Here is a 27,678-nt window from a genome sequence, read left to right on the forward strand (position 1 = left end):
GAACTCAGCGCCTAAGGGTAAATTTTAACCGAAAATATGGGTAAATCTCTTAGTTAATTTATTGTAATTCAGAGAAAATTGTTTTCTTCTAATAGTGTTCTGTTCCAAAAATTATTAAAATCGGGTCATAACATGTCCTGGCTCCCATATACCTAATTATAGGTTTTTCAAAAATACGGTGGGCTTTATTCTGTATATATGTATTGGTTAATATGTGAGATATCTTAGCAAAATAAAGTGAGCGTATAGTCTTGGATATAGTGTACCTTGCTGGTGAAAATTAATGAAATCGGTTCAGGAATTACCTCATATACTATATATGACGATTTTCGTTATTCTATTAAACTTTATGCCGAATTTATGGGTAAATTTGTGTGTTATGTAAATAAAATTTCTTCAATAAATTGCGAGAGTATAAAATGTTCGGTTACATCCGAAATTAGCCCTTACTTGTTTTCTTTGTTTAAGTATAAAAGTGGAGTTTTTATTTTTTATGTTACTTTGTTGAGGATTTCAAAATATCATAAATTTGATTTTTTTTTTTTTTTTTGCATTTGCATATAGTGCTTATGTGTAATACATATGTATGTACATTTCTTCCTAAATAATCTTATCATTTTTGTGAAAGAAACATTTATTATCTTGCTTGCAACGTTGGGTTTTCACGCATTTGCATTTACATAACAATTTTATGATTATTGTCATAAACAGATAATTTCTATTGTCGATAGCAATTCACACCTAACACTTTGGATAACTGCTTCAGTGCAATATGTGCTATAAAACTTTTATTTAAACTATACCCCTTTCATTTCTGGTATTTTAAAATAAAGATAACTATAAACAACTCTTCCTACACTAGTTAATACAAAAAGTAGATAAGATTGCATATTTTTGAAAAAATCGTAAATTAACGCCATATATATATATATACAGTAGTTTTTCGTTTTAACGGAAATCGCTTATAACGAACAAGCAATTATTTTATATTGAGTACCTTAAATAACGAATATCGGGGATTTGTAAGTACTCGGTTTAACGAACACAATGAAGAAGACAAATGTAGACAGAGAAAATTGTAAAAAATATTTTTTTAAGATCAATATTTTTCCATTCCATATGCGGTTAAAAAATTGATTTGTATTTTATATAACTGACTAAAGTACAAAGCTTTTTAATTAGAAGTAATTCTATGCAATTTTTAACAAATTTGCTTGAAATTATAAATTTCAATATTTGCATATAGTAAATTATACAAAAACAATTGATATAAGTGTCAATAAATAGTTTGAACACGCCGTTATTCAAGAAAAACGATTCTTTATATTAGAAATAATATATTTCATTAATAGATATCAGTACATAACCAATAGGTAGTTTTCTGGTTATTTATTTTGTTTACATAGAACTTCACAAGTTACTTATCATACATGCGCACACATACAATTACGCACATTTGAATTCATGTAAAGTTACCTAATCAAAATTCCTCAAATATATATATGTATACACACCGCTACAACTAAGCATTTAAATAGCTTAGGAGAACCTATATATAAGGGGAAAAATTGCAATGTCGATAACAAATAAGATTGATTAAAAATATGGGTTAATATATTAGTTTAGGGCAATGACATTGATGTCATCGTAATGTCTTAAAGTATATTTTTTGCACATTTTTTACATTTACATTTTTTTTTTGCCTCACAGGCTTTAATCAAATATATACATTTTCGCTCAAACGTATCTTTGTTGCTTTTTTGTTGCCAAATGTACTATTCCTTTTGCTTCAGATACACCTTAGACTTGGAAAAGACGCGTATATCGGTTTCGAGCAGTTTTAGTTCTTTCTCGATTTCGGCTTTGCGCACACGCATACGTAAAGTTTCCGTTGTCATAGGCATGCGATTCAGTTCATTTATAAGTGCTTTGAATCCTGTAGGTTATTAAATTTTACAAATAAAAAAATATACAAATAGTTATTTTCAACTTTTCTCACTGGTTTCAGCTGACTGTAGTGCTGCCTGACGCTCCTTATCCGATAGCGGGTAATGACCAGGCGGGCAATTGGGGTCACGTTCACTTTGACGTTGGCGTTGTTCCTCTTTCTCACGTTTCTCACGCTCCAAATAACGAGGCAGACTTATGTTATCACGCGCTACAAGCATAAATGCAATAATAATAATGAAAATAATATTAATTAAAATTAAATTAATTAAAGTATTAATGATTAAAATAATAATAATTAATAACTGCATTATATTGAGTACACTATATTTTAACTCACAACCCAATTTGTGTATGCTACCACCAGAACGTTTCTTAGTCAAATCTGTATTGCTTTGCTGTGAAGCATGTGAGATGTTGGTATGACGACTGCGACCAGATATGGAAACAGCCTCAACACCACCGCTATTTCCCATGGCGCCACAATCTTCATCAATATCAATACCACAGTCACCACCACCACCGCCGCCATAACCATTACTTAAAGACATATTCTCGAAGTTGGCACGTAAATCACCTTGTACATGTGGTTGCATACGGTAGCGCAATGGTTGTTGCTGTTGTTGTTGCTGTTTATCTGGTGGTTCATATGATGCTTGCATTGTCGTTGTTGCTGGCAATCCATCGCTTTCTACCATATTATAACCATTGGTGAAGTGTTGTTGTGAACGTGGCGTCGGTGCAAAATTGTACTTTGATGATGATTCGGGTGCATACAAACGTTCAACATTTTCATTATGAACCGTATCGGCATCACCACCTCCGAGTACTTCACCTTGTGTTTGTCCGTTATATTGTTGTACATAATTATTTGTATCCTCACGTTGTACGTATGGATCCTCCATCTGCTGGTGCATAGCATACATACGTTCATCTGCATTCCCTAAGTCCCTTTGGTCCGGTTCGGCTGGTGGATAAAAAGAGTTTCGACTCTGCGCATCGTTTACAGTATGTTGTGAACGCGGAGTGTAGTTTGGTTGTAAACCATTAAAGCGTGAATGACATTCATTGGCAGTACAACTATTAAATTAGAATATAGTAATTTAATTAATAAAACGAAAATTTTCGTTAATGGCATGCACTAACCGTTTCAAAGCGTCATAAAGAAATTCTTCGTCTTGTATATCTTCCGTTTGCACTTGTTTATGTACAGATTTGATTGTTGTTGTGCTATTTGTACGCGAAACGCTACGTCTACTAATATGATTGGCACAATCGCCAGCAACAGCAGCTCCCATTACACGACCACTGGGAACGCGTGTCAGTGAAGGGCAACGCGCCAACGTTTGTTTCTATAGAAGAGATGTTTAAATTTTTATGTTAGTTCTGCATTTAGTTACAGAAAAAAAAACTTTAAATTTTAGCGCTTACATCCATTATGTTATTATTGTTACGTTGTTGAGATTGCGAACGGCGTCCGGCATATTTTTGTTCCCGTAACAGTTGTTCTTGCTGCTGTTGCATTTTACTCTTATTAGTCACTCGTTGTAATTCACGTAAACTCAATTTATTCTCCCGCAAGAAGTTCCTACGATTACGATCCATCTCTTTATTTGTGGGAAAAAACAATCAAAAATTATTTAGTTTCCCTATTTTGTACAAATAATTCAAATAACAAAAATCTTGCCAATATAAACAGTATGTGTTCCTAGGTTGCTCCTGGCAACCGACAAAAGCACAAACAATGGCAACAGAAGCCTTTGAACACACACTTATTTCTAATCATATGCTGTAATTGCTTTCCGTCGACTGCCATACTTACTGGGGACACTGAAAATACCCTTTAATGTTTCCATGGGTTTCACTGACGCCGCAGAAATTGCACTTTTACTGCGTGTCTCTACCACTCCTCCGTTGCTCATGCATGAGCTACTCTCGTTTCTTCGCTTATTTCCCTCCGTTTTACTGCTTTTACTGCGTTATAAACTCAGACAAAATAAATATTTCTCTCACGAATTGTAAAAATAAAAATTTTCAAAATAAAATTTGAAAAATTTTGAAGTTTACGTTCCACGATTTTGACTTTTTTGTGTGTGACAGCAATTGTGGAATCTCAGTGTCAATTTGTTGACATTCTCCAGAAAAAACTCTCTCTGCATTCTGCAAGTGTATGTCAAAAGTGTACTGTTTGTTTTGATATGGTTTATGGCAGTGGTGCCAAGTTGTTAAAGGAAAGCAAACTGAATGCGTTGTATTTTGAAGGTTATATTAACGATTGTTTTGTGTATATCCGACAGTTAGTACAATTGCAACAAAATTTAATTTTACTTACATATATTTACAAAATATTTTTATGTTTATAATATATTAATGTATAATTTTGAAACAATGATAATTATCCGTTATTCTCATGCATTTCAGCATCTTGTGGATTGGTCAAAAGCCATGCTACCACAAATTTGGCACATAACCCGGCATTATGATGAATGGGTCCATAAACCAGTAGATAGACCGTTGCGTCTTTTCGGCCCAACATATCTGGAGGTATTTACGAAAACTCCGTGGTGGGTTGTACCATTATTTTGGATACCCGTAATTTGCAAGTGCTTGTGGGATGAGTTTTCACCTATTTGGCATACAACCAGCTTAAGCGGAGTAAGCACTTAATTATATTGCCTAATAACTTAGCTAAAATTTGTTTATTTTTTTCAATCCACAGTTAACGCTTTTGACCGCTTATTTTGGTGCCGGTGTACTTTTTTGGACTTTACTTGAATATGTGCTTCATCGCTTTGTATTTCACATGAAGGTGGACGCTAATAAGAATCCACTGTTGTGCACATTTCATTTTATGATACATGGACTGCATCATAAAGTGCCTTTCGATTCGAAGCGTCTTGTTTTTCCACCACTGCCGGGCGTAATAATTGCCAGCATACTTTACGCGCCAATCAGTCTTTTATTGCCACAACCACGTATTTTGTTAGCCGGTGCGCTTTTGGGCTATCTATGCTACGATTTGATGCATTACTACCTCCACTATGGAAATCCTTCAGTGCAACGTACACGCTTCATGTACAACATGAAACGCTATCACTATCAACATCATTTCGCACATCAGGATATGGGCTATGGTATTAGCAGTCCACTATGGGATATCGTATTTAATACACGAATACATTTACGTAAACTACGTTACACATTGCGTTGGCGGTAATTGAAGTTTTAAATTAACGCATTACAAAATATATTTAAGTTTAATATTATTATTATTTAAACATTATTGAAATGTAGATTCCTTCAATGCCGCCTAACAATGGCTTATGAACAATGTTTTTTTTACTAATAGTACATACTTTTCATAAGTAAAATATCACCAAAGAAAAAAAATATATGATAAATCATTCCTAAACCTGTGCGTACACATTATTTTAGTAACACGCATTCAACCACTTTAATGTCGCTGGCTATCGCCAAACTTGATTGATTTTTTATGTACTTTTGGTAGCTTTAATCATTCAATAAGTATTAAGTGCCTTACTATATAGACATTGAGTAGTTTTGTACACATGCAAAAAGAAAACAAACCAAATAAAAAGTTACTTTAGAGAAAAAAAAGTATGTGTGTATTACTAATTTAGTTCCTTAAAGTTAAATGCAAGCGGTCAAACAGCACATTCTACTATTAGACGCAGAAGTGTATTGCTGTTAACGGAAAAAATCAATCGGCAACGTTTCGAATGGAAGGAGCCGTTCCAGTCCGTTACCCACATTTCTCCATATTGAATTGCTAATAACCCCATGTTTGTAAGCCAATAAATCCGTAAAATGAACATTAATAGACAACTTGTATAGTTTATATTTTTAAGAGGTATATTTTTGCTTAATGCAAATTAATGAAAGCGAACTGAACAACAAGTGAAGCAACTAAAGTAATTTTAAAAATATGGTGCAATGATGGAATGCTTCAATGCATGTTCTGCTATTTCAATACAAAAATAAATAGGACGTTTACTACAGTTAAAGCATAAAAAATAAATGTAAATTAGTACTTAAATTAGAGGGCTTTCAGTAGCATATTTGAGTATATGTACGCTTAGTAGTTTACTGCTGCTGTTTGTAAGTTTGTTATTGTGACTTCAACTTCACGCGCCTGTCATATTAAGCATTTAGATTATGATGAGTAAATGAATATAAAAAATATGGTAAGAGTAAAATATTGAGTTCCCTTTCAAAATAGTTAAAAGTTTTATCAAATATATGTTAGCTACATCATCGATATCGATACCATTTTAACAGCGTAGATTAATATGATGTAACTTGTGTACGTATAATACTTTAAACAAATTCATTAAATTTTCATTTTCTTTGCGTTATTTTCTACGGGAATTGCTTCGGATTTGCGCTTCTGATTTATCTTTCCCAGTGGTGCACATGTTGTACTCGCGCCAGTCGAGTCTTTTGTGACCATCTTCCTATTCTCTTGAAGCTCTCTTAATTCACGTTGGATATTCTCGCGCTCAATGAGCAGTATAAGGGAGTTGCAACGTCGTTGTAGTTCAAGTGTTGTGCATGATTTTAAAAAAGAATCGGTCTGAATCTCTGGTGATGAACTGCAAATACAAATTGTTTAAAAAATCACAATTTGATCATTTAGTATGTATTACTTACCGTATAGCGTCATGTAATTGTTTATACACATTTTCCTTGTCAGCACCTAGTTTATGCAGCATACATAACAGAAAACGGTCTTCACGTTCCACATAATTGTTATTCATATTATTGTCATATTGCAAGCGTAGTTGGTGGAATGGTGCACGATAGCGTAACATCTGAAAAATGTTATCAATTTATACTTTACGTACATACTTTTCACTTTCAGTTCACCTCACCTTTTCATCTAGCACGTTTTTCATTGATAATCTTCGTTGCCTCTTCACTTTGCCGCGCTCAATTTGACCCATAATTCTTTCGATATCCTGCAGCTCATGGCAGCGCTCCCAAAATACCGCATTATATTCACTAACCTCCTCGTGCGTTTTACCTTCCACATCGTTTGCAATGTTTTCTATGTCGTCACGTCCGTATATCTCGTTCGCTTTAATAAACTGATCAAAATCACGTTTGGTCCATGTGGTGAAGCCCTGTGTTAAAAGTGATTCCTTTTCGGCAATCTCCTCTTCACTCAGCGGTTCGGCTTCATCGATTTGGCGTTGTTCCTCTCGTTGCATTTTAGTTGCCTCTGAACCCAATTCGGGGTTTTTCGGCACTTCATAACCAACTGTTTTACGGAGATAGAAAAGCTCCTGTTTGAGCAGCTCAAAGAGACGTGGTGGAAAGAATTGAAAATCATGCACTATAGGTTGTTTGGGTGGGCGTGGCACTTTTGGCGCTTTGGATTCGGTAACACATATATTAGCATATGCTGCACATTTAGCTTTACGTTCACGCTTCGGGAGTTCTATCCAATTCTCTAATGCATTTAATTTATGTTTTTCTCTGTAGTCTTCACCCTCAAACTGGTAAACAGAAGTTGAACCGCTCTCACCGACACCTGTATCAACAGTGAATGTGCGTAAAGAGCTCTCTCCCAACTTATCCAGTTTAGCTTTTTCTTCAACAGTCTTCGCCTCACCACGCTCCAAAATGGTGTCGATGTCTTCATCAGTTAATTCAGAGTCTTTGGAAGCGAAGACATGATTTGCGCCAAAACGAATGATATTTAGCATTTCGTCTTTGTTCAACTGTGCCGTTCTATTGTCAACCAAACGTCCTTGTTGTATAACCAATTTGTCAAGACGCAACTTAACTTCAGCACGCTCCACAATCTTTTCTTCCACCGTGTTTTCTGTGATGAAACGGAAAACACGCACCTGCTTCTTTTGACCGATACGATGCGCACGATCCATAGCCTATAAAAAGTAGTTAAAAAACAACTCATTAGATTAACTCGGATACGAATTAAGAATTCAGCTGTGCATACCTGCAAATCCATTTGAGGATTCCAATCCGAATCATAAATGATAACCACGTCAGCGGTTGCCAAATTTATGCCCAAACCTCCAGCGCGTGTTGAAAGCATAAAAACAAATTTGGAACTATTTTCCATATTGTATTCTTGTATTTGTCTGTTACGATCCTCGTGCGGTGTTTGACCATCTAAACGACAATATTGATAGTTACGCCACAAACAATAATCTTCCAGTATATCCAACATGCGTGTCATTTGGGAGAATATAAGTACACGTGAACCTTGTGCTTGCAACTTAGGCAATAATTTATCGAGTATGACCATTTTGCCCGAGTTATAGACTAAATGTGTATCAGTGGTATACGGTGGACCGGGTTCGGCACCATCAAATAGATATGGATGATTGGTGCATTTTCGCAACTGCATCAAAATATTGTGTAGACGCATTTTCTCCAATTTACCCGCACCATTCACCACATCAATATCTTTCATCAATACTTTTGTATACCATTCACGCTGCAGCTTTGAAAGACCGACAAATATTTTAATTTCCTTTTTGGGTTTAAGGCTACTCTCTACCTCAGCCTTGAGACGACGCAGTAAGAATGGTTTCAATACAGCGTGTAAACGTGTTACGAGTGCATCGTCGCCTAGGCAAGTGTTCGTATTGAACCATTCATCGAAATCTTCCGATGAATTAAAGACGTCCGGCAACAAGAAATTTAACAAAGCCCACAATTCGTGCAAGTTATTCTGCAATGGCGTACCGGTGAGTAGTAGACGATTTATTGTTTTAAATTCTCGCAGAATTTCCGAGAGCTTGGACTTTTCGTTTTTTATACGATGTCCTTCGTCAATAACCATATAACGCCAATTGAATTTCTTGAAAACAGACTTTTCACGGATACACATTTCATACGAGGTGACGCAAACATCCCATTTTCCTGGTAATAATACATTACGTATAAATGTGTTTCGTGCGTCTTTGTCACCAATGACACAGACAGCTCGTAAAGAAGGACACCATTTTTTTAATTCGTTAACCCAATTTTGTAAAGTAGATTTGGGTACAATGATAATATGTGGACCAGCTTGATTTCTACAAGGAATGATGTTATAAATTTATATAAATTGTAATTAAATCCAGTAAACTTACTTGAAATGTTTGAGATAGCCAAGCAAAGAAATCGTTTGTAAAGTTTTACCCAAACCCATTTCATCGGCCAATATACCATTTATACCGTTTTCATATAGCGATATCATCCAGTTCAAGCCACGCACTTGATAGTCGCGCATTTCGCCATTTTTAATGTAACTGGGCGAACTCTCGAAACGAAAAATTTCATTCGATTGTGTATCATCCGCCAACAATTCGTTATCTTCCTCCCGCTCGGTCTTCCGTTGACGCTGGCTACAAAAGATTTTTATTAATAACTATAGAGATTTTCTTTTACTTAAATGCGCTTACTCTGCAACGCCAACTTTTTGCTTCTCTTTGTTTTTGTTCTTTTTCGATCGTCCTTTAGGTTTGGTTGGGCTTTTCGAACTATTTGTCATGAAATGTGTAAAGATTTCTGTTTGCTTCAGGAAAAATTCAAATCGTTTGTCTCGATCATTTTCAAGCTTGTTGTCGAAATCTACCTTTTTCCCAGCAGTGGATGTTGTTGCCTCCATAGTTTTTGCCTCCGAAGTTTTTTCAATCTATAAGACATTGGATGGATGCATTTAAAAAAACGTATTATTTTGGCGCGTTTTTTTAAACAAGATAGCAGCCGGCGGGTCCAGCTGTTCGCATGGCCATAGAAATGCATATATGTATGTGTATGTATATTTGTATAAGAATGAGTAAATAAGACTTCTGCCCATATTTCCAAGCTGTCGATTTTAACTTACCAAGTTGTTGTTAGCTTCCATTACTTCAGCTTTCACTTCTTCTTTGATCATAGCCCTTTGCTTAACAATATTTTTTTAAATACTTGAATGAATATTATTTCATTTCTTTTTAGATATAAATTGTATTTTTCACGAGTATTGAATTTTGCAATTTGCATACGAATTCGCACAATCAAATGTGACAGACGAACCAAGGTATAGGGGGACGTAATAATGGTAAATAAAACAAGCAAAAAAGAAAGTAAAACAAGAACACGAAAGGGAGCGCTAAATTCGGGTGTAACCAAACATTTTAATTACAGTGGAACTTCTCTAACTCGAATCACCATATTCCACAAAAAAACTTCGAGTTATAGAATTTTCATTAAAAACATACAATTTTTAAAAAAGCTGTAAAATATAGATTTATACCCAATTTTATTTATTTACTCCGCATAAAGTTTTATGCCCATAGGTTAAAACGTGTATTCTGTAATTTTGTTTGTTGCAGTTCACTATTGTTTGACTCTTGACGTCTGTATCCTATGCCTTTGTTATATGATTTATGCAATCCATAAGTGTAATATCATATTTTTTATTCGCCTCATTACGATATAGAGAGGCTCTTTTAAAATTCCGCCTCGATAGTACAATTTAAAATTTTATATTATACCCTGATCGAATAGTTCGATTTATAGAAGGATATTTGTATGAAACTTGACTTCCATTGCCCATTCAAGAGTTCGAGTTATGGAGAACTTCGAGTTAAGGAAGTTTGAGTTATGGAAAGAAATTTGTATGGAATTTGATTTCTAAACGCTATTGCCGATTCAAAAGTTCAAGTTATAGAGATATTCGAGTTATAGAAGTTCGAGTTATGGAAGTTCCACTGTATATTCTCACAATTTATTTATTTATTTACTTTTTTTAAGAATATATAAAATTTGGCCCATATATTCAGCATTAAGTCATCTAGAATAACGAAAATCATTATATATGTTATATATGAGTGGCTGGCATAATTCCTGGACTGACTTCAACAATTATTGCCATCATGTTACACCATATGCAATTATAATTTTGGTACGATATCTCACATATTAACTGAAAATATAACGTATGTATACATATGTATTTGTAAAATATAATGTTAGGAATGTATATAGTATAGCTGGGAGATTTAACAATTTTTGCACAGAGTTACATTATGTAAAGTAAAATATTACCTCTGAATTGTTATAAAATATCTGAGAGATTTGCCGATATTTTATTAACAAATTAACCACGGACACCGAAGTCTTTATGTTCGCTATCATGGACCCTGAAAAGATATAGATCGATTCTGACAATGCACAAATATTTATTCCGATATCTTCATGGGAATCGATTTTTATATTTATATATTTATTTTTATTATTGATTGAACGAATCTGCTTTTAATCAAATTTGGGTTATATGGAAAGTGGGCGTAATTGGGAACCTATTTCACAAATTTTCAACTCATAATATTAGAATATTAAGATAATGTTGTGCATCAAAATTTTGTTGAGATGGGTCGAGCAGTTGCTAAGATATCGATTTTGACCCATAAGTGGGCAACACTACGCCCATTTGCGATTTTTTTATCATCCTCCTGATCATTTTGAATAGTTTTAAGTGTCACAAACGACCGTTAGGAGTACAAAACTATTATACTCTGTCCAATATGTTACGTGAGTGTAAAAAAAGTGTTTTTATTTTGGTATGATTTATGGCAGTGGTGCCAAGTTGTTGAAAGAAAGCAAACTGAATGCGGCATTTTTTTAAGGTTATATTAACGATTGGTTCGTGAATATCCGACAGTTAGAACAATTTCATTTAAATTTGGTTTTACATATATTTACAAAATACTTATTTTTGTTGAGAAAATAGTAATGAAAATTAAAAAGAAAAACAATTGGCAACGTTTCTAATGAAACGAGCCGCTATTTAACTGCACTATTCCAGTCACTGTTACAGCCCGTTACTCACATTTTTTCAAGTTGAATTGCTACTCACCCCATGGTTGTACCCCAATAAATCTGTAAAATGAAATTTACTAGACAACTTGTATAGTTTATATATTTATAAGAGCTTGTGCACGCTTAATACAAATTAAAGAAAGCGAACAAGACATTAAGTGAAGCAACTAAAGTAATTTTAAAAATATGGTGCATTGATGGAATTTTCAATGCTTGTTCGGCTGTTTCAATACAATAAATACATACGTTTACTATAGTTTTAGCATAAGAATGAAAATTTACTTAAATTAGTGGGTTTTCAGTAGTATATATGAGTACATATACGCTTATTAATTTACTGCTGCTGTTGATATATTGGTTTTTGTGGCTCCAACTTCATGCGCTTGTTGTATTAAGCATTTAGATTATGATGAGTAAATGAATAAAAAAATATGGTAAAAGTGACATATTGATAATGCTGCGTATGTTGATCTCCCCTTAAATAAAATAGTGAACAGTTGTATCAAATATATGTTGGATACATCATCGAAATCGCTACCTTTCTAACAGCGGTCGGTTGTATTATAGATAAATATAATGTAGTTTATGTATGTATAATACTTTAAATCTATTTTTTCTTCTTCTTTGCGTTCTTTTCAACGGGCATTGCTTCGGATTTGCGCTTCTGATTGGTCTTTGCCGGTGGTGCACTCGTTGTACTCGCACCAGTCGAGTTCTTAGCGGCCTTCTTCTTTTTCTCTTGACGTTCTTTTTCTTCGAGTTCAATATTCTCGCGCTCAATGAGCGTTATAAGTGTGTTGCATCGTCGTTGTAGTTCGAGTGCTGTGCGAGATTTTATAAACCAATCGAAGCGAAACTCTGGTGATGAACTGTAAACACAAATGTTTTAAAAAACCATAATTTGACAATTTAGTATTTATTACTTACCGTATAGCGTCACGTAACTCCTCATACACATTTTCCTTATCAAAACCGAGTTTATGCAGCATGCATACCAAAAAACGGTCTTCTCGTTCCACATAATTTTTACCTTTATTATTGCCATATTGAAGGCGTAGTTGGTGGAATGGTGCACGATAGCGTGACATCTGAAAAATGTTATCAATTTATACTTTGTGTTCATAGTTTTCACTCACTTCACTTCAGCTCACCTTTTGATCTAGTGCTTTCTTGATTGATAATCTTCGTTGTATCTTCGCTTCGCCTCGCTCGATTTGACCCATAATTCTTTCGATATCCTGCAGCTCATGACAGCGTTCCCAAAATACCGCATTATATTCAATAACCTCCTCGGGCGTTTTGCCTTCCACATCTTTTGCAATGTTTTCTATGTCGTCACGTCCGTATTTCTCGTTCGCTTTAATGAACTGATTAAAATCACGTTTGGTCCATGTGGTGAAGCCCTGTGTTAAAAGTGATTCCTTTTCGGCAATCTCCTCTTCACTCAGCGGTTCGGCTTCATCGATTTTGCGTTGTTCCTCTCGTTGCATTTTAGTTGCCTCCGAACCCAATTCGGGGTTTTTCGGCACTTTATAGCCTACTGTTTTACGGAAGTAGTAAATCTCCTGATCGAGCAACTCAAAGAGACGTGGTGGAAAAAATTGAAAATCTTGCACTATAGGTTGTTTGGGTGGACGTGGCGCTTTCGGCGCTTTTGGTTCGGAAACACGCAAAGCCTCTCGGAAATATGCATCTACAGCATAATTGGCTTTACGTTCACGCTTCGGCGGTTCGATCCAATTTCCCAATGCATTTAATTTCTGTTTTTCTCTGTAGTCTTCACCCTCAAACTGATAAACAGAAGTTGAACCGCCCTCACCGCCACCAGTGTCAACAGTGAATGTGCGTAAAGAGCTTTCTCCCAACTCATCCAGTTTAGCTTTATCTTCGGCAGTCTTCGCCTCACCACGCTCCAAAATGGTGTCGATGTCTTCATCAGTTAATTCAGAGTCTTTGGAAGCGAAGACATGATTTGCGCCAAAACGAATGATATTTAGCATTTCGTCTTTGTTCAATTGTGCCGTTCTATTGTCTACCAAACGTCCTTGTTGTATAACCAATTTGTCAAGACGCAACTTAACTTCAGCACGCTCCACAATCTTTTCTTCCACCGTGTTTTCTGTGATGAAACGGAAAACACGCACCTGCTTCTTTTGACCGATACGATGCGCACGATCCATAGCCTATAAAAAGTAGTTAAAAAACAACTCATTAGATTAACTCGGATACGAATTAAGAATTCAGCTGTGCATACCTGCAAATCCATTTGAGGATTCCAATCCGAATCATAAATGATAACCACGTCAGCGGTTGCCAAATTTATGCCCAAACCTCCAGCGCGTGTTGAAAGCATAAAAACAAATTTGGAACTATTTTCCATATTGTATTCTTGTATTTGTCTGTTACGATCCTCGTGCGGTGTTTGGCCATCTAAACGACAATATTGATAGTTACGCCACAAACAATAATCTTCCAGTATATCCAACATGCGTGTCATTTGAGAAAATATAAGTACACGTGAACCTTGTGCTTGCAACTTAGGCAATAATTTATCGAGTATGACCATTTTGCCCGAGTTATAGACCAAATGTGTATCAGTGGTATACGGTGGACCGGGTTCGGCACCATCAAACAGATATGGGTGATTGGTGCATTTACGCAACTGCATCAAAATATTTTGTAGACGCATTTTCTCCAATTTACCCGCACCATTCACCACATCAATATCTTTCATCAATACTTTTGTATACCATTCACGCTGCATCTTTGAAAGACCGACAAATATTTTAATTTCTTTTTTAGGTTTAAGACGACGTTCCACCTCAGCCTTGAGACGACGTAATAAGAATGGTTTCAATACAGCGTGTAAACGTGTAATAAGTGCATCGTCGCCTAGGCAAGTGTTTGTATTGAACCATTCATCGAAATCTTCCGATGAATTGAAGACATCCGGCAACAAGAAATTTAACAAAGCCCACAATTCGTGCAAGTTATTCTGCAATGGCGTACCAGTAATCAGTAGACGATTTGCTGTTTTAAATTCTCGCAGAATTTCCGAGAGCTTGGACTTTTCGTTTTTGATACGATGTGCTTCATCAATAACCATATAACGCCAATTGAATTTCTTGAAAACAGACTTTTCACGGATACACATTTCATAAGAGGTGACGCAAACATCCCATTCACCTGGTAATAATACATCACGTATAAATGTGTTACGAGCGTCTTGGTCACCAATGAGACAGACGGCGCGCAATGAAGGACACCACTTCTTGAATTCATTCACCCAATTTTGTAAAGTGGATTTGGGTACGACGACAATATGTGGACCAGCTTGATTTCTACAAGGAATGATGTTATAAATTTATATAAATTGTAATTAAATCCAGTAAACTTACTTGAAATGTTTGAGATAGCCAAGCAAAGAAATCGTTTGTAAAGTTTTACCCAAACCCATTTCATCGGCCAAAATACCATTTATACCGTTTTCATATAGCGATATCATCCAGTTCAAGCCACGCACTTGATAATCGCGCATTTCTCCACCTTTAATGTAACTGGGCGAACTCTCGAAACGAAAAATTTCCTTCGATTGTGTATCTTCCGCCAACAGTTCCTCATCTTCCTCCTGCTCCGTCTTACGGTGACGATGGCTACAAAATATTTTTATTAATAACTGTAGAGATTTTTACTTAAACGCGCTTACTCAGCCCCGCCATCTTTTTCCTTCTCCTTGTCTTTGTCTTTGTTCTTCTTTGGTCGTCCTTTAGGTTTGGTTGGGCTTTTCGAACTATTTGTCATGAAATGTGTGAAGATTTCTGTTTGTTTCAGCAAAAAATCAAATCGTTTGCCTCGATCATTTTCAATCTTGTTGTCGAAATCGACTTCCTTCTCAGCAGAGGATGTTGTAGCCTCCGAAGTTGTTTCATTCTGTAAGACATTGGATTCATATTAAAAAACCTATTATTTTGCCGCGTTTTTTTAATAGCATGCTGGCCCGGCATTTCCAGCTGTTCGCATGGCCAAACAAATGCCAAACCAGCGGCGTTGCTTGTTCCGACATGCCATGTATATGTATGGATATATGTATAAGTATGCGTAATTGAGACTCATGCTCACATTTCTAAATGGTTGATTTTCACTTACCGAATTGTCGTTAGCTTCCATTACTTCAGGTTTCACTTCTTCTTTGGACATAGTCCTTTGCGTAACAACGTTATCTTGAATACTTTATTTAATAGTTTTTCAGTTTTTTCAGATATAAATTGTGTTTTTCACGAGTATAAAATTTTGCAAGTTGCAGACGAATTCACAGAATGAAATATGACATACGAAACAAAGTTGAATAAAACAAGCGAAAAACGAGCGGTAGAAAAGATGCTCCACAGGGTTGCATGTTGAATATCAACGGCGTTGCATTTATAATGGGAGGCCTAAGATTTTTTAATGAAAAAAATCGTGTTTATTTGCGTTAGAGAGAAGCCAGTCGAAGAGAATATTCAAATGTTCAAACAAACATGTAGCACTTGTGGTACAACGCTGCATTTAAATATCTTTTTAAGCATGCTTCTTAGCTGGATAAATACCTAAATATGCACAACAAATGTTTTTTTTTACATCTAAGCTTCGAGGAGCATTCTTTCGTTCGTAGACTTAAACGACACTTCTATAATATCCTAATGTTTTTAAATTGAAATCAAAGATACTCTTTGAAAGAAAACGTAACGAAAGGACGAGTTGACTCGTCTGAAACAGGTCGTTGCGCGTTTGTTATTATTGTGAATGGTCTAAAATATGTGAAACAGAATTTGGTAGCACTGGTAGTAGTGGCGATAGCAATTTAATGCGGTATCAGATTAATGTTGTGCTTGAATTCAACTGGATAACTTTGTTGTTGTTTTAACATGTACAAGAGAGCAGCTCCTAAACATAGCAGAGAAATTGCGATTCGAAGACGGCAAAAATAATTGTGTTGGCTAAAGTTTCTAGTTAATTGCATAAGTAGGTAGTCAAATAAAACACACTAAATATAGCGGATTAATACTTTACATTACTTTTTATTACACTGTAAATTAACTTAACAGCTAACATTTCGTATTAAACACCTTACACATAAATTATTTAAGTACTAATTTTAGTCAGTAGAAAATTCGAATTTTAATACCATTTAGAAATTGCTTAACTTCTCGTAAAACCTTAAGGCCCACCACCACCACCGCCGATGCGCTGACACCCTGTAATGCACCACAACATATTATCACCGCCACCATCCGATTCCCCGTCCTAGCTATCGCTTTTTTGCGTTTTCTGCATCACCTGACGCAATTGTGGGAAACTACTCTTTGTAGGTGGTGGATGCAAACGGGAGCACAACGATATAAATGGTTCATATAAAGACGGACGTTCCATCGCATTTACTGTGTAATGTTTAATACGTTCACGAGCACACCAACTATTTGCCCGATTCAAGACAGACTCCACTGGATCTGGCTGCTGTTGTTGTGCTTGTGGCTGCGTCACTTGTATAGGTGGCGATGCTGGTGAGTCACGTCTGTTGCGTGCACGCATATTAGCCAAAACTATTATGGCAACATTATCTTTTTTCTCCTTGTTACGATCAATATCTGTTTTAATATCTGCCAACATATCTAAACTACTGGGATCAGTAGGATCATATACCAATACATAACCATCTGGGAAATAAAGATAGTGGCGTGGCAGTTGTCCCTTGCCCTGTAGCCCAGCACTGTCATAAATACGTAGAGTTTCGCGTGAGCCACCACGTCCTGTATCCACACTAGCAACATATATATCTTCTATCGTGGGGTGGATTTCCTAAAAACGGTAAGCGAAACATTTAAATTAGTTGATAAAAATTGTGTGGGTGTTATGATGATGCCTACCGTATCCATATTGACATTTCCATAAATTAGTTGCTCCAACAACGCCGTTTTGCCAACACCTTTCATACCGCATACTAGTACTTTGCCAACTTTACCTATTTTTGCAGTCAACATAACGACTGAATTTTGTTTTGTTCAAAGTTTTGCGAATTAATTTGTTTACGAAAACAAATTGTTGATAACCCCAATTTAACAAAATTTCACAAATCAGCTGTTTTCCAGCGTTGCATCTGGGCAATTTGCCAGTGAAATTAGAATATTGTCTTATGTGGTGTTTACAATATTAAGCATTGGAATATATTGCTGGTAATAGTTATTAATTACAGAAGTTGATCATATTATAAAAATATATTATAGCTGTCATCGATTGGCTAACTGCTATAGACAAGCCGATCGAACAAACTTTCCAAATTTCCTTACAAACTGGCAGCACTGAAATTGAATTGTATATACTTGGTCGCACCGAACTCTTCAACCATCGTCTATGTCTAACGTTTTCTGCAACAAATTTAATTTTTATTAAAGTTTTTTATTCAATAAATTCACTACAAAAATACTATCGATTTATCTTCGCCTGCCCTTTTCAATTTCAAATTTGTGTATAACAATTTTTATTATTTTGACAGTGATATGTTCTTTGAGCCGTTCACAATAGTAAAATGGTTCTAAAATGAGTAAAACAAAACTTGGTAGCACTCAGCAAGCGACTATTGAAATTTTAATGATGTATTCGCATACTCTCCAGCACGAATTCAACTAGATATCTTTGTTGTTGCTTTCACATATAAAATTTTTGACAGGCGAGCAGCGCCCAAAGATAGCGAGCAGAGAAGTGACCAATCGATGGCAGCTTATGTATATGATATAATAATTATTTTCTTCAGTTCTTTTTATAGAAACAAATGCTAAGCAGAATCAATAATAGTTATCTCGACTCTTAAGTAATTGCTGTAAAATGTATTTTATAAAAAATATAAATTTAAAATATAAACTATGCAATACGAATAATGTATAATTATAAAATAAAGTATACAAAAAAAAAAATTGAAATAAAAAAAATAATTTTGCGATCCTGCCAGGAGTCGAACCTGGAATCTTCTGATCCGTAGTCAGACGCGTTATCCATTGCGCCACAGGACCGATATAAAATATTGCGTCAAAAGCTGCAAATAAATTTCAGCATAAAAGCTTTACTTTACTGTACGAAGAGCACCGCCTTCACCATTATCAAAGGGGACATGGCAATGTACATACATACATAAATTTGAAAATATAAACTTGAAAGTTTTAACGCTAGACATTTCTAAATATAGCTGAATATACTATGTGCGTGTGTTTATATTTGCACACGTTCGAATAACCAAATAAATAAACAAATGCATAAAAACAGTCATAAACATGTTTATTCAGCAATTGAACGCCGTTTGTCTGTATTTCTGCAGCGCGTGTGGACAGTGGTGGAAGCACAACAACAACATTAATAACAGCAATTGTGAATTAATAAGAAACTACCGGCTACTTCGTAGCAAACGAAAGAAACATAAGTAAATTGTATGTACTCGCATACATATGTACATACATACATATTTACATATAGAAATACGAGGACGGCGGCAGAGGAATGTTATATATGTACATACATATGTATGTACATGTTGTGCAATAGATAACACTATCTTTTAAAGAACTTAGTGCTAAGTTCAAGCCCCTGTTTTGGAAAATAGTGAATATGCTTCGTTCTTTGGTTAGCATGGTACATGGAGAATCTCAACAAAACTTCAACACAACTACCATTTACATAGAAAACTACTTTTAAACTTTCTTCAGGGTTTCGGAGATTGAAAAAGGGTATTTTTTTTAAATAAATACACTCATTTATTTCATTTAAACAATTCAGCATATCAAATACTCTTATTTAAACAGAATTTTGTGAAACTTTTATCTAATAATTCCGAAAACTCATACATCTAAAAAATATGCTCTCGCCGTAGACAGCATAACTCCTTATGGATTCATATAAAATCAATAAACCAAAAATATTTAAATTGTAGATGGATTAATATCGTTTTCTTGAATGAAGGAAAAATAATAAATATATATTCAATGTTGAATTTTTGACAGAATTTGAACAAAAAACAATTTTTTGGTGTTTTAACCCCATTTATTGGCTCGAGAAGATTAGTTGTAAATAAAACCCTTCGTTCAAGAACTAGATAATGTTCTTTATTATAAAAAAAATATATATAAACTTTTCGAATAATCCTGTTCACCGGCTTAAAAAATTGAGTTTTGAGATAAACGTTTTTAAAGTATAAAATTTGAAGCTGACGTGGCCTGATGGGCGGAGTTTCTAAAGAGTCTATCTCTTAAAATTTGACTCAAATCGATTTGAATTTTTTGGAAAATATTTTGAACTTATTGAAACTAGACGAAAGAAAAATTCAAATTTTGAAACCTAACCCCTTGAAAAAAGTTGATAGGTCGTTCTCCAGCAAAAGAAAGGCAAAACGGCTATTTATTTAATACATAATACTAATTCAAAACTGAAATAACGAATTTTTTTTGCAAGAGAACAAACAAAATCAAGTGTTTTTATCACATGTTTTCGTTCTATTTTCGTTTGTATTTCATAGATATGTATGTATATATATTTATATTTGTGAAAAATAATAAAGAAAATATACAGCACGCATGCACTAATTTATTTCATATTTTTTGTTTGGGTTTTGCAAGCATTGCTGCTGAAAACACACTTATCGCGTTTTGTTGCTTTATTTTTTTTTCTAGCATGTGCTTTAACGAATTTCGTAGGTGTGTCTCGCTTGACCGAGGCAACCGAATTCTAATCTCTTAAAACGACACACGGCATGGCAATAAAATCAATACATACATACATACATACATTTTGTCTAACTGATGCGCCATGTGCTATAAATACAAACATACATTTATTTATATATATATGTATGTATGTATATATAAACTACTGCTATTTATGTAAATATTGTTTGCTCATTGCCTTATCAAATTGTTGATTCTTCTATAAATTTGCTGCCATTAATTGGGGTTTTGGACTATTCATATACATACACACAAACATACATATGCACAGTACTCGTATACCGGCTATCAGTTAATTTACATATTAGAGTATATACTGGGTGTTCCGAGAAGAACAAGTCTGAAATAAAATTTAGAGAATTATTGTTGAAATTTTCTGGCTACTGAAAGAGGATCAGTGACAACTGCCATAATTCAAAATTAACGAGTAATGAATGTAACCGAACCTTTTATACTCTGGTAATTTATTTATTTATTTTTTTAAATAACATTACATAATAAGTATACGAGTATGTATGGCATAAAGTCGATTGTAAGTTTGAAATCCCTGATATTAGGTATATGGGAGCTGGGGTAAATTATGACCCGATTTCACTAATTTTTGGCACGGAGACATATTATTAGCAGAAAAATATTCTCTCTGAATTTCTTCAAAATATCTGAGAGACTTACCTATATTTTCGGTAAAACAGTTATGAGAAACACTGAGGTCCTCATATTCGATATATGGGGGCTTAAAAACTTATGGTCAGATTTCGATTAACATATCATTGGGATGTTAGGAAAATATTATGAACCGAATTTCCTTGAAATTGGTCGAGTAGTTTCGGATATATGGATTTTGACCCATAAATGAACGGAGCCACGCCCATTTCAAATTTTGTATATCAATTTGAGTACAGTCCTTTTGTCATCTTCTGTGTTATATTTTTATTGAAATTTAAGTTTTCTGGTGTTTTTCCTTACTGAATTAAAGCATTTTTATTAGTTTTCAAGAAAACCTTTGTATGGGAGGTGGGCGTGGTTATAATCAGATTTACTCCATAAGGTAGTGCCTAAAGGAAACGACCCTAGAGAGTTTCGTTGATATACCTTTACCAGTTTACGAGATATGTATTTAGTTGCAAGCGGGTCCACACCCTCTTTCCCAAAAAACTTACATCTAAATTTTAAGTAATTTTAATTTAATATTTTTTTCACTTTTTAGCCGACTTTTAATTTTCTGGTTTTATTTAAAAATAATCAGTATAATAATGAAGTAAGTACAAACCTAAATACTTGCTTTTAATAGGTCAAGATTCCAAAACATTCACAGTATATTCCATATGTGTATACTTTTTATTTGCCAAAGCTGAATAATATTAAATAATGTCACTTTCTCTCAAAACAGTTTCATATATGCTATGACACTACAATATAATATTATAAACTGAAGGATTGCGATATTTTGTTTAGTAATTCCTATAATTCGTCAGAATGACAATACATAATAAATTGTACTTACAAATACAAACATACATACATATTTATTAATTGTTTATTTTTTTTTTTAATTATTTACAAAGTGTTAATAAATTTTAATCATTACACTTGTTTTCATACAAATTAGATTTTATTGCATAAAATGTACATACACACATATATGTATTTCATATTCATATTAAAATCGCAATTCACAAAACTAATTAAGTCTGTCTGAATGCTCCAAGCATTATCGTCTGCAGAACCTTTTGCCCAATGCCATAAAATGCTGATAATGAAATGACTCGTAAAAAAGTCTGAGAAATATTATTTAATATAGTATAAGCTTTCAAATTATCAAATAAGCGATTTTTATGTATATATATACTTACATACATCCATATGTATATACAAATTTACTTTGGCACAAAATACAAGCATAATTGTTTTCAGCTTAGATTAGTCGTGGAGAGCACAAAAACATTAACATTACAAAATCAAAAAAATCAAAAGAATTAAAAAAATCATGGCAATCAACAATATTATTTTCAAATAAAATATTGCTCACGAAAGTAAAGCATGGGAAGCTTTCAAAATTCATTATGCACCAAGTGAAAATTAATGTGTCAATAAAAGTGATGAAAAGTTGCTCATACGCACGGTGACACCACCCACAAACACGCTGCAGGTGGTAACAGTCGGTGGTATGCTTTACTAGTATATATACAGTGTTGTTAAGAAATATAGCATAAATTATATAGCGAGAGTAAAATATGACTATTCGGTTTTAAGAGGTTAGGTGGGTTACAAACTTTGAAATATTAAAAAACAAATATATATATTTAAAAAATTCTCCGAAAATTCGGTCCGAATAAAATTTTATTATATAAACCCTTTGAAAGTTTCGTCCATTAGAACAATTTAAAACTTTAAACGCTTTTATCTCGAAACTCAATTTTTTAAGCCAGCGTACACGACGATCTTGAAAACTTATGATACAATTTTATTCAAATTTTACACACATCTTTGAAATAACATTATCCAGTTATTGTACTATAGTATACAATACAGTATTTTATTTACAACTAATTTTTTATAGACAATTTTTGGCGAAAATTTGGTTAAAAGTCCGTAAAAAATGCAAGAACTGTATTATCTACACCCCTACATAAGCAATTAATTTTAACTACCTTATATTACCAACAGAATATTATATAGAACAGAATCAAAAGTTTTTCAATCTCAAGCAAGTGCTGCTACTTTTCCGAGCACTACTATATGTACATACATTTATACTTAAATATTTATACATATACTTAAATTGCATTTTGTCAATGCTACTGATATCTTTACTTAACATAGGTGTCTAAATCATTTATAAGTACTGTGGTTTCGCTTGATAAATTCCTTTTTGCTATCTGAAATTTTGCTAAATTTTTGATATTTTGTTGTTGTGCACGAGAGCATAAGCGTGCTGTTATTATTTATAATTATCATTTTTGGTTTCTTGTTTACGGCATGGAGTTTACGTAGACATTTTATGAGAATTCCAAGTTAGTTGAGACCACTTTGAAATCAGTATTTATAGACTTCCTGTGATAAGTGTGAGATTTTTGATTAAATTTACTTTTTTGGTGGTTTTATCAAGCGATTTGTACGAAGGGCATATCAATGAGGAAGAATATATTTAATATTAAAGACAAGGTCAAAAAGCAATAAGTTTTCAAAAACATATTACATAATCATAATTAGTATAATATAGAAAATTATTAAAAAAAGGAAGTCTGGCAACGCCCATTTCTAAATGATATTTTATAACTTCTAACTTTTTGAACGACTTGGAAAAACCAAATTTGGTTCTCAAGACGTGCTTTTAGCACAATTTTTTCATTTTCTTGCCATAGTGGAAATCGAAACCGTAAATACAATAGATTCAATCGGTTCATTACCTCATTATTATATTTGGTATATTATATTGGTGTCGTTCCGTTTCGACCTTTTATCGTATATCTCGGTCTATGTGTGAGATGACTTAACATAATAATAACATTCAATAAGAGCTACAAAATAAATAAAAAAATATTAGCCGTGAGATTTCAATAAAATTCTTTATTCCTATGAGCACGTTTCTAGAAGTCCAGACGCTAAACACAATTTTCGACGGTTTTCAAGTATAAATCGACCGATACTGCTGCCATTTCACGTTCGATATTCATACGACGTTCATCTATCGTAACTAGCTTGTTGGCATAGACCATACACTTGACGTAGCCCCACAGGAAATAGTCTAACGGTAGTAAATTTTTATAATTTTAACTCGTTGTTGGATCGTAAATCTTTCCCTGATGAAATGGCTTACTGAAGATGAATGTCAAAAGAGCGAGAAAAAAATGGCGTCGTTTGCAGTCTATCTTTTGTAATGTCCCTATTGAAAAGCCCTTTATTAATTATACCCTGAACAGGGTATATTAAGTTTGTCACGAAGTTTGTAACACCCAGAAGGAAGCGTCGGAGGCCCTATAAAGTATATGTATATATAAAAGATCAGTATGTTGAACTGAGTCGATTTAGCCATGTCCGTCTGCCTGTCTGTATATATACGAACTAGTCCTTCAGTTTTTAAGATATCGTTTTGAAATTTTGCAGATGTTATTTTCTCTTCAAGAAGCTGCTTATTTGTCGGAATTGCCGATATCGGACCACTATATCATATAGCTGCCATACAACCTGAACTATCGGAATCAAGGGTTTGTATGGAAAACTTCCGCATTTTACTACATATCTTCACGAAATTTGGTGTGAGTTATTGTTCATAGAAATAATTTAATCTCCGAAAAAGTTGTTCAGATCGGTTCACTATAGCATATAGCTGCCATACAAGCTGAACGATCGGAATCAAGGGCTTGTATGGAAAATTTTCGTATTTGACGTGATATCTTCACGAAATTTGACATGGATTACTGCTTAAGGTAATAATATAATCTACGAAGAAATTGTTCAGATCGGTTAACTATACAACTTTAATGTATCTAGCAAACAACCCGGCTAAAAGGAATTAGTAAAATGTTTTCTTTTTTTTTATTTACTCTTTCTTACGTCTTTAGATTTGCTTAAACACATAGTTACTAAAAGAAATGCACCTGTGAAGGGTATATTACCTTCGGTACAGCCGAAGTTAATGTTTTTTCTTGTATTAATCATCATATTAATAGCATAAATAAGTCAATGCCTTCACTCTTCCGAATACTAAGTATATATTGAGTCGTTCACTAAGTAATTAAATTTTTTATTGCAATTTAAACAATTTAAATTTGTAAAACATTTTATGCAATTACATGTTCTCTACTTTGATCGAATACATTTTGCCATTTTCGACGATTTGCATCGAACAACGACTTTACTTTATCCACAGCAGCTTGAAGAGGCCTTCCAATAAATGGTGCATCCTCAATAAAAAAAATACCTATAAAACATACTGCATCAGCTGTTCAAATATATATATATAGCGGTTAAGTGCGAAGTTGGTTGCGAAAAAATTAAATACGAAATTGTTTACGGCTAAAATAGCTCTCTCAGGTAGTCATGAATGATTAGTATAATTAAATTACAAATCTGGAAGACTTTTTAATTATTCATCTTTTGGTTGCAAAAGCCAAATATATTGTGTATCTTCATACAATTGAAATTTGTCAATATCTAACAATTGTTCGAAAGTTTCAAGCGAATAATAAATTTTCTGAAATGAAAAACACATTATGCCTTAGGAAAAAAGTTTTGATAATTTATTATTTTAATTTTATAAAATTTAGCAGAAACGATTATTAATGTTGCAAAATAATTATATATTTCTATTTGTTTATAAATAAGTTAATCAATTATTTATTTGATGCCTAAAAAAGCTTTTGAGTACGTACAATAGAAGCGAATTTATAAGTTTTGAGAATTTCTTTCTTTGACCACCATAGTAGCCAAGAACTGATAAATTAATCATAAAATATTTAAACAGATTTTTTTTAACTTTAACCGCAAATGCTTCCCCTACATAGAAACACACAACCTAGATTACATTTTTAAATATATCGTAAAGGATATAATCATTTTCTTACACTTTGAAAAAAGGGAAGTTCTAGTGTCACATGATATTTCACTCTATCCAGATTTTTCATAAACAATAAAAACAAAAATAAACAAACACATCTAATTTGACATTCTGTGACATTTCACATTGACAAATTGCTGTCTGTGTCACTGAAACCTAACTTTGATGGTTTTATTAGTATTTTTCTCTGATGATTATACATCGGAATTAAAATTGCAATTAAAGTTTTCGAATGCCAATTTGTCGAATCATACGATTTCGCTAAATAATTTTCTCTGCTACGCTCTCAGAGTTGACGGTCGGCTGTCCATCAACACTACACTGTAAACTCTAACAGAGCTTAGTGCCAGTAAATTTACATTAACCCATTGCTCTCATAAAATATTATATGTATGTACAAGTTTACTTGAATATTAATGTTATGCAGCTTTGTATGTGTAGTGTAGTAGCGCATCGTAACCGGCTTCGCTGCATACAAATGTATATAAGTATGTAGCTAGTATTTCTGCCGGTCGCGGTCTTGACTTGTTAACAGTATCGCTTATCGCCTCCCAGAAATGTTTAGTCACTTCTTAGCGCGTTGTTTACGCGACTTTAAATATCGCTTATGTATATAGAATGAAGAGCGCGAAAAATCATACATACATACATATGTATGTATAATAAATGTAATAACGAACCGGCTGATTTTCGTAAGATCGAGATGTTTGGAGCCATTGTACGCATGGTGGTTGCTGCCGACGTCGCTGTTTTGGGCAGTGACTTTGACTTTGCTGATAGAATGTGGATACGTATGTTTGTATATATGAGTACACTTATGTACAATTACAGATGTATTAAAATGTACATGAATCTGTGCATAAAAATCATTTCGTTAAACGTTTGCAATTTTTTCATGCTCCTCTCTCTGGAGCTTTTTTTATTTGACAGCTATACATCAATGCGTACCGCTAAGAAATTGATGGGTGAGTGACCTATATATTTGAGTATATGATTTGTGAAGTATTTTGTACTGCAAACGGTTTTGTAGAATTCAAAAATATATATTTTTTTAAATAAGATTGAAGTCATAAACATTTATTAGAAGAGCAATTATATCACTAATTGTCGTGTTGAATGTTGTCATATAATATTAGAAAACTTGTTTCTTCAATTTTGAACGTGAAATTAGAGTTCCGCGAAGTTAGCTGCACTTGGACTGTAAATAGTATTTTTTTTTTCATATAACAAGTTTTTTCAACATACAGCTGCAATAAACCTCTGAACCATCTAATGAACGTTTCTAAATAATATGTATATCTTCTTCTTGACTGGCGTAGACACCGCTTATTCGGTTATAGCCGAGTCCACAACAGCGCGCCACGCATCTCTCCTTTTGACAGTTTGGCGCCAATTAGTTATACCAAGCGAAGACAGGTCCCTCTCCACCTGGTCCTTCCATCGGAGTGTAGGTCTCCCTCTTCCTCGGCTTCCACCAGCGGGTACGGCATCGAAAACTTTTAGAGCTGGGGCACTTTTATCCATTCGAACATCATGACCTAGCCAGCGTAGCCGCTGTCTTTTTATTCGCTGGACTATGTCTAT

General features: G+C 34.0%; 5 protein-coding genes and 1 non-coding gene across 10 annotated transcripts in view; 1 reads left to right on the plus strand and 5 right to left on the minus strand.

Annotated features, from left to right (window-relative positions):
* Positions 1-5,565, plus strand: part of Fa2h_2 (fatty acid 2-hydroxylase) — a 41,072-nt gene extending 35,507 nt beyond the window's left edge. For all 3 annotated transcript variants that reach the window (XM_054232715.1, XM_011185899.3, XM_054232714.1), the window contains exons 3-4: positions 4,369-4,602; positions 4,667-5,565. In XM_054232715.1, the coding sequence (XP_054088690.1) occupies positions 4,369-4,602; positions 4,667-5,164 (732 nt within the window). In that variant the 3' untranslated portion in view covers positions 5,165-5,565. The remainder of the gene's footprint in view (positions 1-4,368; positions 4,603-4,666) is intronic.
* LOC105213221 (uncharacterized) lies at positions 1,618-4,086 on the minus strand. Its single transcript, XM_011185898.3, has 6 exons — positions 3,770-4,086; positions 3,379-3,554; positions 3,094-3,299; positions 2,288-3,027; positions 2,000-2,158; positions 1,618-1,936 (listed from the first exon to the last, which is right to left on the minus strand). Exons 1-6 carry the CDS (start codon positions 3,867-3,869, stop codon positions 1,776-1,778), a joined length of 1,542 nt encoding a protein of 513 aa, XP_011184200.1. The 5' UTR covers positions 3,870-4,086; the 3' UTR covers positions 1,618-1,775.
* Positions 5,566-6,034: 469 nt separating the features above from the next.
* On the minus strand, positions 6,035-11,938 carry LOC105213220 (chromatin-remodeling complex ATPase chain Iswi). Of its 2 annotated transcripts, none has more exons than XM_054232712.1 (7): positions 11,801-11,938; positions 9,387-9,619; positions 9,075-9,329; positions 7,931-9,017; positions 6,840-7,859; positions 6,619-6,779; positions 6,035-6,560 (listed from the first exon to the last, which is right to left on the minus strand). In XM_054232712.1, the coding sequence occupies exons 2-7, from the start codon at positions 9,590-9,592 to the stop codon at positions 6,299-6,301; spliced, it is 2,991 nt and encodes a 996-aa protein (XP_054088687.1). In that variant the 5' UTR covers positions 9,593-9,619; positions 11,801-11,938; the 3' UTR covers positions 6,035-6,298. The 2 variants fall into 2 exon arrangements, with proteins under 2 accessions (XP_054088687.1, XP_054088686.1); XM_054232711.1 differs by lacking the exon at positions 11,801-11,938 and adding an exon at positions 9,812-10,043.
* Positions 11,939-12,204: 266 nt separating this feature from the next.
* Positions 12,205-16,127, minus strand: LOC105220609 (chromatin-remodeling complex ATPase chain Iswi). 2 transcript variants are annotated; one of them, XR_008471640.1, is made up of 8 exons: positions 15,937-16,127; positions 15,497-15,720; positions 15,189-15,443; positions 14,045-15,131; positions 12,942-13,973; positions 12,718-12,878; positions 12,329-12,659; positions 12,205-12,266 (listed from the first exon to the last, which is right to left on the minus strand). XR_008471640.1 is itself a non-coding variant. In XM_054232710.1 (7 exons), the coding sequence occupies exons 1-7, from the start codon at positions 15,985-15,987 to the stop codon at positions 12,398-12,400; spliced, it is 3,072 nt and encodes a 1,023-aa protein (XP_054088685.1). In that variant the 5' UTR covers positions 15,988-16,127; the 3' UTR covers positions 12,205-12,397. The 2 variants fall into 2 exon arrangements, 1 of the variants encoding a protein (XP_054088685.1); XM_054232710.1 differs by having other exon boundaries at positions 12,205-12,659.
* A 693-nt stretch (positions 16,128-16,820) lies between these two features.
* Positions 16,821-17,924, minus strand: LOC105213223 (NF-kappa-B inhibitor-interacting Ras-like protein). Its single transcript, XM_011185900.3, has 2 exons — positions 17,694-17,924; positions 16,821-17,625 (listed from the first exon to the last, which is right to left on the minus strand). The coding sequence occupies exons 1-2, from the start codon at positions 17,805-17,807 to the stop codon at positions 17,074-17,076; spliced, it is 666 nt and encodes a 221-aa protein (XP_011184202.1). The 5' UTR covers positions 17,808-17,924; the 3' UTR covers positions 16,821-17,073.
* An 836-nt stretch (positions 17,925-18,760) lies between these two features.
* Trnar-acg (transfer RNA arginine (anticodon ACG)) lies at positions 18,761-18,833 on the minus strand. Its single transcript has one exon. It is a non-coding gene; the product is annotated as a tRNA-Arg (tRNA).
* Positions 18,834-27,678: the final 8,845 nt, after the last annotated feature.

This window comes from Zeugodacus cucurbitae, chromosome 6 (genome assembly GCF_028554725.1).
Source record: "Zeugodacus cucurbitae isolate PBARC_wt_2022May chromosome 6, idZeuCucr1.2, whole genome shotgun sequence".
In the NCBI taxonomy this organism is placed as follows: domain Eukaryota; kingdom Metazoa; phylum Arthropoda; class Insecta; order Diptera; family Tephritidae; genus Zeugodacus; species Zeugodacus cucurbitae.